Genomic DNA, 17,588 nt, shown 5'->3' with positions numbered 1-17,588 from the left:
GGAGACTGGCTAGCATGATCAAAATGCTTGGTTAAGGATCAACCTAGGGTGACTACTATGGGACTTAACTACAACCCAAGTAGACAATGAACCAAGAACTCAAAGAAGAAAGATAAGTAATTTTCACCTGCTTTCCCTTTACTCAAGGTCATACAGATTGAGTGGGTAACGGGGAAAAAAGAGACCGCCAAAGTACTGCTTACTTGGACATCAGAAGCCCTGATCTGGAACAAAGGGAACAGAGCATCAGAGAAGGAAGGATGTCAGAAATAGGAGAGCTATGTTCCAAAAGTTTGTTTGCATGTTGGTTGTTTGGAACAGAGATGAAGTAAGGCAGCTGAGAGGTCAGTCTGGTTTAGAGCCTAATTTGCACATAGTATAACTCTACAGGGGTTGTGTGGAAAAGGAATCCCAGGACTCCCCAGGCAGCAATGTGGCTAGAAGGTTCTGATTGCCTTGAGCCAGGGAGGATAGTGTATCATGTCCAAACTGCCTTGTTCGTGAATGCCTACACTTGGGGCCACAGAAAGACACAGCAGGTCAATTACTACAGCTGAAAGGAAGATTCCTTTCTCTCAAGGGCAGCTCATACAGCTCACTTCTCTAAAAGGGTGCTTATAACTCTAGTATAGAAAAATTGGAAAACATCTTTATATAATTATCTCTTCTAGTTAAAAACATTAAATACTTGACTATGTATCATATGTGTTACATAGTCACTCAATGTATGTAGAAAAACAAATACAACTTTTGTATACTCCATATCCTGGTTGGGGTTTAAAATATATTTCTATTTTTTAAAAAATGTTTATTCATTTTTGAGGTAGAGAGACAGAGCACGAGCAGGGAGGAGCAGAGAGAGGGGAAGACAGAATTCAAAGCAGGCTCCAGGCTGTGAGCTGTCAGCACACAGCCTAATGCAGGGCTTGAACTCATGAACCGTGAGATCATAACCTGAGCTAAAGTGGAATGCTTAATCAACTGAGCCACCCAGGCGCCCCTAGAACATATTTCTAAGGAGGTATAAGAAAAGCACATGTAGCTGTCTAGCTAATGCCTATCAGAAACTCATATGTTTTGCATGAAATGCTCTATAAATGTCTATTAAATCCCGTTAGTGAACACTGGTTGAATTCTTCTATATCCTTGCTAATTTTCTGTCTTGTTCTATCAACTGTTAAGAGAAGTGTGCTTAAGTATCCAACTATAATTGTGGATTTGTTCATTATTTCTTTCATTTCTATTGGTTTTTGCTTCATAGATTTTGCAGCTCTCTTGTTTGGGGCACACAATTTAGGATTGTTGTCTTCTGTCTTCTTGGTAGACTGAATCTTTTATTATTGTTATGCAATGTCCTTCTCTGTCCTTAGTAATTTTTTTTGCTCTGAAGTCTACTTTATCTGATATTAATACAGTCATTTCTGGTTCCTTTTGATTATTGTTTACATGATGTATTCTTGACCATTCTTTTACTTTCAATCTACTTATATATAATTATATTTGAACTGAGTTGTCTGAAGACAGCATATACTTAGGTAATGCTTTTTAATCCACATTGCCAATATTTGTCTTTTAATTGGTGTATTTTGACTATTTAAATTTAATGTAATTATTGGTATGTTAGAGCTTGTATGCCATTTTATTATTTGTTTTCTGTTTGTTACGGTTTTCTGTTTGTCTGTGTTCCTGAATATTCAGGGGTTTTAGTACTTAGTAGGAAAAGTACATCTATTTTATCTTCCTGGAAGCAAAATTCCTTGGAGGAAAATGGAGTCCCTAACTGGAAGAGGTTTTTTATAATCTCCTCTATAGGGTAAAAAGAAAAATACAACAACAAAAAAAAAAGATAAAGGAAAATAAAATAATTTATTGAAGTTAATGTGGAGTAATTGTATACATGTTTGCCAGAATTTCATGTAACTTCCCTCTTGGTTTCAAATATTTCCAAAGTGTATTGGTCCTTTAAAGATCATCTAGTCTCACTTTTGTTTGGAAAACTGACTGAAGGCCAGACAGAGGAAGGGATTAAACTGAAGTCACAGAGTGGGTCTGGAGCAAAACCAAAATGAGATTGAGGGTTTGTGATTTGCAGTCAATACTATTTTCCCTTAGGCCATCTCTTTTCTCTTCTACAATACGAGGGAAGGATAAAGGGCTGGACCTCATCCTTCTTTAAGGGACCTCTCCAACTTCCATCTTTGATGATTTTTATAACTGTCCTTATCCTTGCTTCTTTTCTTCCTATCTCATCTTCTTCCACTGCTATGCTAAGGCTCTAATAAAGAATGGACGTTGGGGAAAGTATGGAGCAGACAAAAATCCATACAAATACAGAAAATATATTGACTTTGTATTTGTAATGATTGCTAATTGCTACTTATTTGGAAGAATGATCTTGTATAGTCAGTCTGTAGCTGTACAACGGGGCTATGACGTATTTCTGGATTCATGGTGTACATGACTGTGTGGCGCTCTTAATGCAGGTGAACATGGGAAACTTTATTCAGGAGTCTTGCCGTTATGATTGACTGGGGCAAAAAGACAAGAGTAGCGACTACGGTGAAAGGAAGCTTAGCAGAGTGGTAGATTGCCGAAGTTCGAACACTACCCACTAGTTGTGTGACCGCGCCAATCATGTAACTTGTCTGTATTTCCGTACCTTCATCTGTAAAACGGGGACAGCAAAATACCCAAACCTGTTTAGAATGGCGCCATTAGCTGCTGTTGTATCATTCACTGGAGGTTTATTATAAATAAAATATCATATAGACGCATGCAAACATCATCATATTTAATCCTACAATAACCTCTTGAGGTATAGATTAGAAAAGGATTGTTTTATTACGAAAATAATTCGTAAGTATTCTATGAATTAGTATCACACGCAGAGGTAGATTACATTTAAAAACCAAGGTTGAAGCCCAAAGGTAAAATAGCAAACATTCCCTGGCACATTCAGAAGACATAATCAGCACAACATCCGGTGTTGTATTACCATGACTATTATTTCCTTCTTTCTTTTATCATTTAAACTCCTCCAAAAACATTTAAAGAGAGAAATAAAAGCACCGCCTGTTCACTCTATGGGAATACTGGGCCTGGTTTCCTTGGCTGGTTTCTGTTAAGTTCTCACACTGGACTCCTGTAAACATTCCTTCCCACCCTCTAGCAGCGAGAGGGGAGAATCAGAAGGGTAAGGTTTACAACTAAAGCTTGATGAAATTAAAGCTTGTATTTCTATTGTTATTTTATGTCTGGTTTTAAGCTTTGGGGAGAAAAACAACAAATAATTCCTTGCTTGATATTCACTGACTGTCTGAGGTTGTTCTCCTAGAACTTTCTGATACAAGAATAAACATAAACCTTTTAAAATGTGCTTACCGAGGCAGAATGGTTCCAGTATATTCAGGACCGAAAATTCACTCTGCAGGTTCATCATTTGAAGGGCAATTCTTAACACCAGGGACTTGATTTTCTCAGGCCATGGTTTAAGTAAAAGGTAGCCAAGAACATAGAGACCATATCGAAGCCAGCACAGAAGGGGAGTGGCGATCCTGCCATTTGGTGACTCTGATATTCGCTCAATTGTTGGAAAGAGCAGAAAGGAGCGAATTATCTACAATAAAAAAACATATTTTGATGAGATGTTTTCTTAAGGGATAACCCACTGTTTTACTGTTTCTTCTGTATAGTACAGACAAATGACTGGATTTCAGAATATGACTGAAGACCTGTTCCAAATGAGAAGATCACCATCCACTGTCTTCTCAGTGCACAATCTGGGGAGCAGAGAAGGATGTCTCTTGAGTTACTGGGGTAAATTATCAGGGTGAGGAAAAAATCAGATTCCTAGATAACTTCCTGATTGGGACAGCAATTTACAATCGCTTTGAAGGATTGCCAAGTTAGGAACTCATATACCATTTCCACAGTCATCCCACCTTGGCTGTGATACTAGAAGAAAGAGCTATGTAAAGAACTCTACTGCTAAGAGAACTTGGGTGGCTCAGATGGTTAAGCATCTGACTTTGGCTCAGGTCGTGATCTCATGGTTCATGAGTTTGAGCCCTGCTGACAGTGTGGAGCCTGCTTGGGATTCTCTCTCCCTCTGTCTGCCCCTCCCCTGCTTCTCTCTCAAAATAAATACACACTTTATTATTTTTAAAATATTTATTTATTTTTGAGAGCAAGCATGAGCAGAGGAGGGGCAGAGAGAGAGGGAGACGTAGAATCCAAAGCAGTCTCCAGACTCTGAGCCTGTCAGCACAGAGCCCAACATGGGGACCAAACTCATGAACTGTGAGATCATGACCTGAGCCGAAGTTGGACACTCAGCCAACTGAGCCACCCAGGTACCTCAAAATAAATAAAAAATGTTTAAGGGCAAAAATATAATTAACCTGATTCACCAGGATGTCAGGAAATATATTTTAATAATACTCCATAAGAGCATTGCTAAAACATTTGAAATTTACCATTACCTATCATACCAATATTTTAAAAATTAATGAAAATAATTTTCAATGGGGGATCAGAAAAGGCAAATAATTAAGCACAGTCCCTATAAATAATACAGTAATACAAATTAGAATGGATCACGAATGTTAACAGATTGTAGAACAGGAAATGAGAATGGACACAGTGGTTTTACTTTTTTTAAAAAAAAGTTTAAGTTAAATATAAGATACATATAGAAAAGCATATACAACATTAATATGCAATTTAATAAATGATGTATAAAATGAACAGCTATGTGGCTTCAGAAGCAAAACACTGTCAGCATGGCAGCTTCTAATCCCAACTCCTACCTCTCCTCACATCTTACATAACTTCTATCCTGACTTCCCTACTTTGCTTTATATCAATAGTTATCATTCCTTTAAAAAAATTTTTTTAATGTTTTTTATTTATTTTTGAGAGACAGAGACAGCGTGAGCAGGGGAGGGTCAGAGAGAGAGGGAGACACAGAATCCAAAGCAGGCTCCAGGCTCTGAGCTAGCTGTCAGCACAGAGCCCAACGTGGGGCTCGAACCCACGAACCGTGAGATCATGACCTGAGCCGAAGCCCGACGCTTAACGGACTGAGCCACCCAGGCACCCCTAGTTATCATTCCTTAATACTATAACCACTTCCTTATTTTGCTTTACATTAATACATTAATACGTATTGTCCTGTTATAGACTGAACTGTCTCTCCCAAATTCATAAGTTGAAGTCCTAACTCCCACTGTGATTATATGCAGAGATAGGTAATTAAGGTTAAATGAGGTCCCAGGGTGGGGCTCTGAGAGACAGGATTAGTACCTTATAAGGAGCCTGACCAGGGAGCTCATTCTCTCTCCCCAGGCACACACTAAGAAGAGCTCTGCTGACTGAACATACAAGAAGGTAGCTATCTACTAGCCAGAAAGTCTCATAGGAAACTGTCCATGCTGGCTGGTTGATCTTGGACATCCAGCTACCAGAACTGAGAAAGTAAATGTCAGTTGTTTAAGTATTTTCTTACAGCAGTTCGAGCAGACTAATACATATTTCTTAACATTATAGTTTAATTTTGTGCATTAATGAACTTTATATAAGTGCAGTCATGTAGCATGTTTTTGTGTTTTACTTCTCTGAACACTGTAAGATCCATCCATGTTGATATATGCAGCAATAGCTTATTAGCTTTGCTATGTAGTTTTCCATTGCATGAACATACTATTTATTTTATCTGATAGATATCTGGGTATCACAAACACGCTGCTAGGAACATTTTTATATGTGTCTCTTGATGCATGTACGCATGCACTTCTGTTGATGATACCACTCAAAGCAGAACTACTCTGTCATATGGTATGCATAAGTTCAGCTTTAGTAGATGATTCCAAACGATTCTAATGCCAACAGACATGAGAGTCCATACTGTTACAAATCCACACTACATTTGGTACTGGCAAACTTTGTAATTTCGACTATCCTGACATATTTTCACTATGACTTTTTTTCTCTGATGATCAGTAAGGTTGAACAGCTTTTATGTGTTTACTGGACATTGTCTATACCCCCTGAAGTGCTTATTCAAGTTTCTTGCACGCTTTTCTATTAGGCTGACTGCCATTTTCTCTTCCTGATTTGTAATTTTTTTTTGTTTTATTTTGTTTTTTGTTTTTTAATTCTAGATTCTAGTCTTTGTCACGTTTCAGTCCTTGGCTTGCCTGTTCATCTCTTACTTTTTTCTTAGTGGACATAAGTTCTTAAGTTTGATGCAGCTGAATTTAAGTCTTTTATACTGATTGTTCTTGTGCCTAGTTCTTTAAAAAAAATTATTTGAGAGTGAGAGAGTGAGTAGAGGAGAGGGAGAGGGAGAAAGAGAGAACAAGCAGGCTCCACACTCAGTGCAGAACCCCACGTGGAGCTCAATCCCACACCTCTGGGATCATGACCTGAGCCAAAATCAGAGTTGGATGTGCACTCGACTGAGCCACCAAGGTGTCTCTCTTTGTGCCTAGTTCAAAAAATTCTTGTGCAACCTCATATTATGAACGTATTACTTTTTTCATTCAAAATGCCTTTTTAAAGAAATTAGGGAATACTGCCTCTGAGCTCTTCTACAATGTCTGTTTAAGCTTTTGGTTGCGTTCAACTACAGCTTTGGTTTCAGGTATCAGTAACTTGCCATTTCCCTTGTGTATTTACATTCCTCCTTCTGGATAAACTGAATGCCCTTTTCCTGGTAGGAGCTGACCGTAAAGGTGGGTTTTTGTGGACTCTTTTTCATTCTCTACCACTGTCAGTCATAGTAACATTGGGTGACATTGCCCAAATGCTCAAGTTGATCTGTAATTTGAACTAATATATGGCCTATTAGTATCTCTCTTACTAATAGAGAACAGGGATTTTTAAATAAAGTGTATTTAAAAGATTTAAAGAGAGAGAGAGAGAGAGAGAGAAAGAGAAAATCCCAAGCAGGTTCCAGGCTGTCAGTGTGGAGCCCAACACAAAGCTGGATCTAAGAAACTGGGAGAGCATGACCTGAGCCGAAATCAAGAGTCAGACGCTTAACTGACTGAGCCACCCAGGTGCCCCGAGAACAGGGATTTGAAGGTGAAACTATGGAGAACGCTTTTCATTCTAGTCACCATTCGTGTTTTTCTTTGATCTTATCTGTCAGCTGAGTGCTCAGCCATTTCCTGCAGACTTTTCCATTTTTCTCAACAGGAGCTGAGATATTTTAGTTGTTTCTTTTTGGTTTATAATAATTTGACCTCTACTAGGTCTTCTCCTCTGTCACATAAGTAAGAATGTACTAGTCCTTGTGGCCTTGGTGGTGAATAAAAGACATTCTTCGGGAGCAGGGAGCCACAGTCTTTTCAGATGACTTTTAAAATGCTGCACTGGCAACAATACACGCAAAATGCTCATAACATGCATTTGGAATGAATGCACGGTCTCAGCTAGAATATGGGAATTTCTGCCACCTTAGCATCTTCTCAAGTGCAAAGCAGAAAAGATACTAGATGGACTGTGTGTGTTTAATAAAGGCATTCATGGGGACTTGTGATGTAGATGAATTGTGGGCTCCAGAATATCAGGGATGATCCAGAACCCTCCAATCACAGCCAGCTGCCTGTACTGCAATGGGTTTATATAAAGATTGTTACAAAGATTCACATAGAGGTTATGGGATCTCTGTGAAGTCTGAACGACTAAGAAAAGTCAGTTAAAGGGATCCTTCTCCCTGGATGCCATTTTCAGTGTGAACTCCATCTCCATGTATTCAAACAGACAGAAATGAGATCAGCTCTGGAGTCCCAGGACTTTTCTGATGCTTGGTCTTCTACCCCTTCCGGTGGAACACCGGGATATAGCATTCCTGACGCAGCTGTGACTACCATGGGGAGAGGACGAGGGTGCGCAGGCCGCGTGGCACCAGCATCAGGCCTCTTCTGTTGCATCTGTAAAGAATCCATCAGCTTTCCAACATCTTCGGGTCCCTGAACAGGGTCCCCTGTTCTTGTATTTGGTGAGCAGTTGTATGCCGCTACTTCACCTTTGCCACATTCTTCAGGACAGTGACCAGAGGCTCGAAGTCAAGTGTGACTGCTGTCTCTTAGAGACATGGAATATACCCTTCGACCAGCAAAAATTAATCTGACAACACCAAGTATTAAAGATGTGGATCAACACGAACTCTTACACAACATGGCATTAACTACGAGACTTTCCTCTTGTTTTTGAAAGTACAAGCACTTTAGTGGGTATCTGGAACTCACACAGAAAGTACATTTTTTTAGCATTCTGTCGCATGCTAGCCATTTAAATCGGGGATCTGGCCCTTCCCTTGGATACCAAGCAGCATGCTTTGAGTTCAAGAGGTAGAAATGATGAACTCTCTCAGCACCTGGAGTGGTGTTACAATTAGCCATCGATTCTACACCTTCAAACTCAGAAGTCTTTCCCCCTCTTTTGGGTAGTTCTATCATGAGTCCTTTAATTACTGTAAGTGCTACCAATGTTCTATTGGACCTAACAAGGCTCGAGAGATCCAAACGGGGTGGATTTATGCATAGCAATCCTCGGTGCTGGGAGAGGCGGGTTTCCCACTGCCCTGCTGAGGCCTCCCGGCTGACGGACTGCAAAGGAGCTACTTTCCCCAACCACAGGCAGAGTTCTCCCTGGAGGCTGGAAGCAGGTGCGCTAGCAGCTGTGGCGGCCGCAGAGGAAAAGATGAAGGAGCTGAGTTCTTGGCTTCAGCTGGGCTCTCGCTGGCCAGGCTCACCAGCAGCTACAGGAACACGCCATGCTGAGGAAGCCAGGCCGGCCACACTCCTCCGTCACGGCAGGCTCCCCGGCAGCCGGCATGCTTTAATAGCTTCTCCAAAAGCTCTGTGGTCTAGCCGTCCACATTTAGGTTCATAATCTACCTGAGACTGATTGTTACGTGTGCTGTGAAATATGGGTCTAATTTAATTTCTTTCCATATGGAAACTCGATTGTCCCAGCATTATTAACTGCAAAGGCTGCCCCTTCCCCGCTGTTCTGCAGTGACACTCCTGTTGTGAATCCCGTGTAGATGTGAAAGGGTCCTCTTCAGGGCTCTCTGACCCGGCCTACTAATCTAACTCTGTGCCGAGAGCACAATGTCTTATCTAATAAAAGTTTCATAATGTCTTTGATGTTTGGTAGAATAAGTTAAACCCCCCCTGTTGTTCTTCAAAAATGCCTTGGGTATTTTTGGCTTTCTGCAGTTCCATAAACATTTGGGGTTCCACGAACATCTCGTTGAGATTCTGATTGTACTAAATTTATAAATTAATTTGAGAAGTAATATCTTTACAATATTGAGCTTTCCAACCCATGAACATGGAATAGTTCTCCTTTTATGTGTCTCTATATATGTTTTCTACATTTTACATGTAGTCTTCTTACATGACTTTGTCAGAGTATTAGGTACTTATTTTTTATGCTATTGTAAATAGGATATTAAAAAACTTCACTTTCTAAGTGCTTGTTACTTATATGTATGATGTAAATAATATTTACATTTTGATTTTGTGTTCAGCAAGCTTATTAAAGTCGCTTATTAATTCTGATAATTGCTCTGTAGGTTCTGTTGGATTTTCTAAGTACACTCATATTATCCACAAATAATGACAGTGTTGTTTCTCCCTTTCAAATTCTTTTACCTTTTTTCTCTTATGTAACCTGAGTTAACCAAAACCTTAATACAATGCCGACAGAAATCATTCTTGTTTCCAAACAAAAAAAATTCCTTCCCAATATAATCACTAAGAAGCATGATATGTAGTGAAGGTTTTCTAGAGATATACTTTGTTGGATTGAAAACATTTCCTCTATTCCTAGTTTGTTAATTGGTTTCTAAAATCATAAATGGATGCTGAATTATATCATTTAACTTTTTTGTACCTACTGAGATGATCATATCATTTTTCTCCTTTCATTTATTAATGTGGTAAACCATCAGTTGATTTTCTAATGTGAAACTAACTCTTCATGCTTGGGAAAAACCCAACATGGTCATGACACATCTTTTTTACATGGTTTCCTAATATTTTGTGTAGGACTTTTGCATGTTGATAAGTGAGCCTAGTCTACAACTTCCTTTTCTTATATGACTTTTTCCAGATTTGGATGGAAAGGGTTTGCTAGTTTGAGGAAACTGAGTTGGAAAGTATGGTCTCCTCTTCCATGGCTTAGAGGATTTTGTAAAATAAAAATGATTTATTCTCCATATATTTGATAGAACTCACCAGTGAAGCCTAGAGTTTATTTTTAGAAAGTTTGGCCTATAAAAAACAAAAACAAAAACACCAAAGCTTTGCCTATTGATGGATTCAATTTCTTTAATGGCTTAGGACCATTCAGGCTTTTAAAAATTCTTGAATCTGTTTGATATTGACTTTTTCTACAGCTTTGTCTATTTCATTTAAACCTCAAAATTTATTAGCATAAAATTATTTATAATATCCCACCATTATACTTCCATCTCTGGACAGCCAGTAGTGATATTACTTCTTTCATTACTGGTACTCTTAGTACCAGATAGAGTAAGCCTTTATAATTATGAAGGGGCTCTGTTGGTTAGAATTTGCGAGATATAACTTTTCCTATTTTTTTACTTTCTACCTTTCTATGGCCTTACATTTAGAGAATATGCTTGGATTTTTTTTCTCTCTCTAATCTGAAAATTTTTGTCTTTTAACATGCTTAATACAGTTACTACACTTTTATTTAAATAATTCCTAATATTTTGGAGCTCAATCTAAAATATAAACCTAAAATCTATGTTGTTGCTTTTTATTTTTTGTATAGCCTCACCTTATTTTTTCTTCTTTCTTACTATTCTTTTGCATGAGATACAAATAATAAAAGTATAATTGACAGTATTAACTGAATGATACAAAAAATGAATAAAGCATGTATATCAGTAAATCACAAAAATGATGAATAATTCTAAAGTAACTATATGACAATTTAAGGAATAAATAAAAATGAATAATAAACAAAAATGCACATATTAGTAAAATGTCCATGGTGGCAAAGGGAAGAAATAAACTAATGAAAGAAGACTAGGACTTGGTGAAAGCAGTATTACACCCTTAAACAGGGTGTTGATGGAAGGCTTCAAGGAATAATGACATTTGTGCAAAGTCAGTCATGGAAATAAAGCTGGGAAATATTTGGAAAAAAAAGTTTTTCTGGGAGAGGGAGGAGCAAGTCAAGTAAAGAAACTAATTTGGTATGTTGAGCAAGAGCAAGAACAGTATCCCAGAGGTGGGGTGTGTAAACGGAAGGCAGCTCACGTGGTGATCACAGCGACAGGAAGGGGCAGAGGATGTAGGGTCTAATAGGACTTTGGCTTTTACTTGAGTAGCTGAGAAGCCTTTGAAAGGTTTCGGAAACAGGTGATATGTCTGACTTCCGTTTTAATAGAATTACTCTGGTGGTTGTATTGTTAATATTATCTAAAAGGTACTAAATCAATGAAATCAGACAAGATAAAAAAGTGAGTTCTAACTATTGGAAAGGCAAAATTACCATACGACATTTGTTTAAAATATTTTAAAAATCTGAAGTATAAAAATAATAAGCTAAGTAGAAATGTAAGAAAAAAAGCAGTATGCTTATCTAAAGAAAATTTTTATACACAAAGGGGCATTTCTTTGTTCTGTTGCAAAAGGTATAAATTCTTCCACTAAGTTAATTTATTAACTCAATCCCAATTAAAACACTAAAACATGGTTCTTATTTTAAAATTTAATGAATTATATTAATGTTCATTTGGAAAATGAAATGCATTAACCACCTAGGAATTCTGAAAAAGGAGAGATTAGCTCTCCTAAATATTAGACAGATTATAAAGCTACAATAATTTAAACTGTATGATATCAGAAGAAGGTAACATAGTTCAGTGGAACAAAAAGGAGTCTCAAAACAAACCTGAAGACATGTGGGAATTAAATTTACGATAAAGGCATCGATGGAGAAAAAAAGGAGTTATTCATTAAATGCAGCAGGAAAAACTGGAAAAAAAGAATGGTTTGGAAGAGCAAAGGGCCAGAGATGAGGGTTTATAATGAGGGGCCCCACATGTTGTGGTGCGCCCATACGACAGAACACCATTCTACAATGAGACCTCGGGTAGATCTGCATGGAGGACAACAAGGATTTCCAATTTCTCTCTCTTCTTGAAACCAGCTGGTTGGGATTTAGCAAGCTTTAAATGAGACACTCTATGCATTTGGGCTCATATGCTCTTTGGGTTTTTAATTATGAAAACACAGGTTCCTCAATTATGTCCTATAAATGATACCTGGAGATGTCACTGGATAATGCAGTTTCCACTAACTGGAATTTAACTGTTCAGCTCTCAATCTTACTCCCCACCCGGAGCAACTCTAACATCATATTAGTAAATAACCAAACCAACCACCATCAGGGATTTGGTTAAAAAAATAATTCCAGGGACGGGGCACCTGAGTGGCTCAGTCCGGTGGAGTGTCTGACTTCGGCTCAGGTCATGATCTTGCAGTCTGTGAGTTCGAGCCCTGTGTTGGGCTCTGGGTTGACAGCTCAGAGCCTGGAGCCTGCTTCAGAATCTGTGTCTCTCTCTCACTCTGCACCTCTCCTGCTCATGCTCTGTCTCTCTCACAAAAATAAATAAATGTTAAAAAATTAAGAAAAAATAATTCCAGGGGATAATGTGAGATCACTACCTTTAATACTAATCCCCTAAACCTTCTGCCATTTATAGAATAGCACCGCAGATGATAAAGGAAAATATGCAGAACTAGGACCTTCAGGTGCTACAAATTCTTCACTAGCAAAGTAAAACTAATATGTTCTATTGTACTCTGTTTGTCAAAGCAGAAAAATATGTTTGGGAAAGCTAGAACAAAATGTTTTTGTTTTTTCTCCCTGGCCAATCCACAGTTAAACCAGAACAATCACCTAATGAAAATGATCTTTTTTTCTTTTTCTTTTTTTTTTTAATGTTTATTTATTTTTGAGAGAGAGAGAGAGAGATAGTGCAAGGAGGGAAGAAGCAGAGAGAGAGGGAGACACAGAATCTGAAGCAGGCTCCAGGCTGGGCTGTCAGCACAGAGCCCAACATGGGGCTCACACTCATGAACTGCAAGATCATGACATGAGCCAAAGGTGGATGCTCCACCAGGCGCCCCAAAAATGATCTGTTTTCTAAGAAGTCTGGTAGTTTAGTCCTTTATGGTAACTCATTGCTCATTTTAGTTTCAAGTTTATTCACTTCAAAACAATGGCTTCCTTGTGTCTATTAAAATATCTTTAAAAGATTTAGAGAATATAAATGGTTAATACAGTTACTGTCCTACTAAAAAATATACCATACAGATTCCATACTAGTTATGTAACCCTTAGTACAAAGGAACTTCGGACTGATCAAATCAGCTGGCAGAAAGGGGAAGCAATCCGTTACTTTGTATAAATGATCCATTACTGTGACCCATGTTAAACAAAACTGCATGCAAGGGAAACTAAAAATACACGAGCAAATACAGGGCTACATGTGGTTGATTTATATCGATAACAAAATGAGAATTAAAGTGCGCTCTGAAATCATGGGAATGTACCGAAACAATAAGGAAGTTCTAATATATATTCCGAATGCATCACTGCCTCTCAAAACTATAAGACCAAAGATTGTTTATCACAACTAATACTTAGTTGATGAGACTGGTTTTCCTCCCTTTCCTTTGGAGAACAGTTATTACCTGCTAGGTGAAACTTATACTTTCCTTAGATACCATAATAGTAACTTCAATGAAATTTATAGTCCAAATTTGATAGGATAAGCCACAGTAATAAAAATTTCTTTTATTCATATAGAAACCTATTGCCAAAAAAAAATCACCAAGGTCAAGGAAGTATACCCAATTTTGTAACACAGCTGTGCAGAGAAGGTTTCCAAATCCGTGTACATGACAAAACATTTTCTTATGTTACTGTCTCATTAAAGAAAGAACTTCTAGGCTGGCCAATTCATTCTACTCTAAGGAAACATTTTCATATATTTCACATTCTCATTTGAAATCTACCAGAGTCAACTTTGATGATGAAGCACAACCATGTTCTTTTGACTAGTACAGCCAAGTAAATATACACAATGGGACTTTTTATATAGAGGTGCATTTTGGGGGATTAGAGATAGTATTTTGATGTTTATTTTTCCTGAATTTATTATTATTATTAATTACTCTACAGAAAGGAAGTTAGGAACAACTTGAACTATAGCCATAAGGTAAGATGTATGATGTTCAAGTTTGGGTTGTAGGCAATCTGTTTCATTAAATAGGTATTTTTTTTAAATGAAGAGTAAAATCCAAAAAAATCAATAAATTTTACTGTGCAGATAGTGTACTACAGATGCATCCATTTTTCTGGGGTGCAGCAAGGATGCCTCTAGGTTAGGACGAAATGAAGCCAAGGGAAGTGGTCCTTTAACATGGCCAAAAGAACAGCATCACTGCCATGTTCCCTATTTGTTTATTAGTTAAGCCCACCTTCTGTCCTAATGGCCGGTGCGTCTCCACTGCACATGATGAAAACAAGAATGGATAGCACACGGTTTTTCCTTTTATATGACTGCACATATAGAATATAAACTATACACCACATAGCCTTCAAAGATAAAGTTGCTAGTGACCAAAGCATAGACCTACAAGTAATTCTAGTTTAAACTTGTTTCTCTCTCTTTCCATAAGGCCATGTTTTCCTCTCCTGAAGACTATTCAGCTTATTTAATCATATGTATGCAGTTTACAAACTGCAGATGCCACTCTATTCTAATGATCAAGTGCTTGCTTTTTGAGATCTTATATTCTGTTTAACAATTTCATATAGGAGTAAGATAGAAATATGCCACACAGTAGGAAAGTGCTTACAATAATAGTAGTAGTGTTAGCTGACTACTTCCTTGGAACTATGCTAATGCACCCTGTGTACATTATCTCATTTAATACCCGTAACAACTGTATCAAGTAAGTTTCTTCATTCCATTGATGGGAAAACTGAGGTTTAGCGACAAAGATGAGGTATGCACTCAAGCATAACTTCAGAGTCTGTGCCGTTAATGACTATATACACTACATACTTGCATACAAAATAATTTCTTATTATCTGGTGACATGTTTGAGACAGTCACTATTATTATTGTTAGAGGCAGGCCAATATTTACAAGTGTTTTGAGCCACTGAGCTTCAGAAATAACTAACCCTATATCCTAAGAAATAGAGCATGGGATCTTTCAACTATTGATTGCTGAAAAAAATTATGCCATTTCAACATGTTTTGCTTAAGAAAAAATGGCATTCGAGAAAATGACTACTTTTACCATTTTCCATGCATTTGAATTATAGTCATGACCTTCTGGGACAGGGATTCTTCTACACTTTAATTACCTGAATGCAATAAAGAAAAGAAAAGAAAAAAGCCATTCCATGCATTTAATCTACATGTCAGTGTTTCTAATTACAAGGAATGCTTGCATATTTGCAGATATACTTATATCTTATTATACTTAAACATTTGAAACATGGGTTCAAAATCTTCCTATAGCCCATTCTTCACAAGCTTTTGTCATTTTTGATGATTTCATATTTATTTTGAAAGCAAAAGTTCTCTCTTCTATTCAGTTTACTATCTCTTGGAATTCACTTTCTTTGAGTCTTTCAGATTCGGAGTCACAAAGCCCTCAAAGAGAAGATGACGATGCTCACAGACCCTGCAGTACAGCCTCCATGACACCGCACCTGTGGTTCTGAACTGAACTGCGTCCTCCAGTGACGACAGCAAACCCATTCTCATGTCTACATGACGACTAGGGGCTTTTGGCAATTTCAGCTCTTTCTTGCTTTCCAATGACAAAGCTACACAGACTCAAAAGAATGGTTTTACTGACCAAAAACCTGCTACTTGGCAATTCCCTCAAGTTGGAGCTGGAGTAGTCTACGTGGGTCAGGAAGCAAAAAAAATTCCAACTGTTCAGGAGTGAGGTTGGGACTTTCCAAAATCAAAAACTTCAGCCTTTACAAGCTTAAGCCAAAAATAACGGAGAAGAAAGAGTCATTCCTTATGTCTATTGCTTGTTTTTTGATTGACTGATTGATTAATTGATTCATTCATTCATTCAAGATAAATTGGCACCTACAATACACCAACGCTAGGTGAGTGATGGAGACTCAATGATGAACAAGACAATTCTTGTTCTGAGCAGAGAGACATTTATAATAATGCAGGATGGGTAGTAAGCCATGGGAAAGAAAGAGTACAACAGAACCATACAATGGGCACTAGGAACCTCTGATTGATCATGGTCTAGCAAAGTTTGAAAGGGGCTTTGGAAAGAGAAGTTGACAAATATTTATTGAGAACCTACATGAGCAAAGTACTCATGACTTTGCTCAGGGTATTCAAGGAAATCTGTACAAAAGACTCCTCCTCATTTAACTTTGCTGAAAGACACTGGGAAATTGTACATTTCAGTTTCAAATACTAAAATACCATTTTAATACCTGAACTAAGATGAGCAAAGGTATGCATCATAGGTGTCCAGACTAAGGGAGAGTGTAACAATGGTGAGGCCCATGGCTAGAGGTGCATGCTGGGAGCATGCCAAAGCAGCACACAACAAGGGATTTCTGCCCAGAAGCTGTCCCTGTAAACATTCTTAGCTTCCTCAGAAGTCAAAAGGAAGGCTCAAAGTATGGCTTTAAAGTTTCATTTTATGTGGCAAAAAGCACATCCAACAACCAGGGAAACTATGACTCTAGGAGGCAGAAATTAAAACTTGGGAAAACAATTCATTTGGCCTACACAGCTGAAGTTCATGCATATAGCCCATTAACAGCTTTGATAATGAAACTGGTAAGGACTGGTCCTCCTTTCAGATCAGGAAAAAAGAGATGTATCAAAGATATGTCTTAACATGTCTTCTCCCTCATAGGTCTCTGAGGGCTCTCCTGCACCCACTGACACACAGACACAGCAGGTTCCTGAGGGCAGTATCCCTCTTGGTGGTCTCCTAGGCTCAGACAACACCGGAGGTCGTTTCCAAGTCCTCCCACATGCCTCACCGCACTTCTGAGACCTCAGCTTCTATGGAGCGCAGAGAGGGGATGGACAAGTGTCTTGGGGAAGGGCCTTCCTCGCCTTCTCGTAACAGGGGTAGACAGCATTTTTGACAGCCTGTAAACATCTTTGCTCTTACGAGTATGTGGGACACAAATGTGATAGGTCACTAATTTATCAATCAAAAATATTTCGTGGTATCTGAAAATGCTGTGATGGACATGGGAATCACATACAGCAAAACCTTGGATTGGGGGCAACTTGGTTTGCAAGTGTTCCACAAGACGAGCAAAGATTTCTAACAAATTTTAACTCTATAAATGAGTGGTGACTCGCAATGTGAGTAGTATGTGACGCCGAATGTCACATGATCACGACTGTACCAGTGGTTCTTGAAATTCACTTTAATATACGAGTGCCTTGGATTACAAGCATGTTTCCAGAATGAATTATGCTCACAAAGCAAGGTTTTACTGTACTCT

At 38.2% G+C, this 17,588-nt stretch overlaps 1 protein-coding gene and 1 long non-coding RNA gene across 9 annotated transcripts in view; one reads left to right on the top strand and one right to left on the bottom strand.

The window, feature by feature from the left end:
* Positions 1-16,104, top strand: part of LOC115290297 — a 16,657-nt gene extending 553 nt beyond the window's left edge. The window contains exon 2 of the long non-coding RNA XR_003908041.1: positions 15,712-16,104. This is a non-coding gene — a long non-coding RNA (uncharacterized LOC115290297). The remainder of the gene's footprint in view (positions 1-15,711) is intronic.
* Positions 1-17,588, bottom strand: part of LDAH (lipid droplet associated hydrolase) — a 101,330-nt gene that overhangs the window by 26,801 nt on the left and 56,941 nt on the right. For 5 of the 8 annotated variants that reach the window (XM_029938234.1, XM_029938231.1, XM_029938235.1 and 2 more), the window contains exon 5: positions 3,382-3,616. The exons of the other annotated variants lie outside the window; for them this stretch is intronic. In XM_029938234.1, coding sequence (XP_029794094.1) covers positions 3,382-3,616 — 235 coding nt within the window. The remainder of the gene's footprint in view (positions 1-3,381; positions 3,617-17,588) is intronic. 8 annotated transcript variants of the gene reach the window in all.

Source organism: Suricata suricatta, chromosome 4 (genome assembly GCF_006229205.1).
Source record: "Suricata suricatta isolate VVHF042 chromosome 4, meerkat_22Aug2017_6uvM2_HiC, whole genome shotgun sequence".
NCBI classification, from domain to species: Eukaryota; Metazoa; Chordata; class Mammalia; order Carnivora; family Herpestidae; genus Suricata; species Suricata suricatta.
The sequence above is the reverse complement of the archived record's forward strand: the minus strand, read 5'-3'. Positions and strand labels throughout refer to the sequence as shown.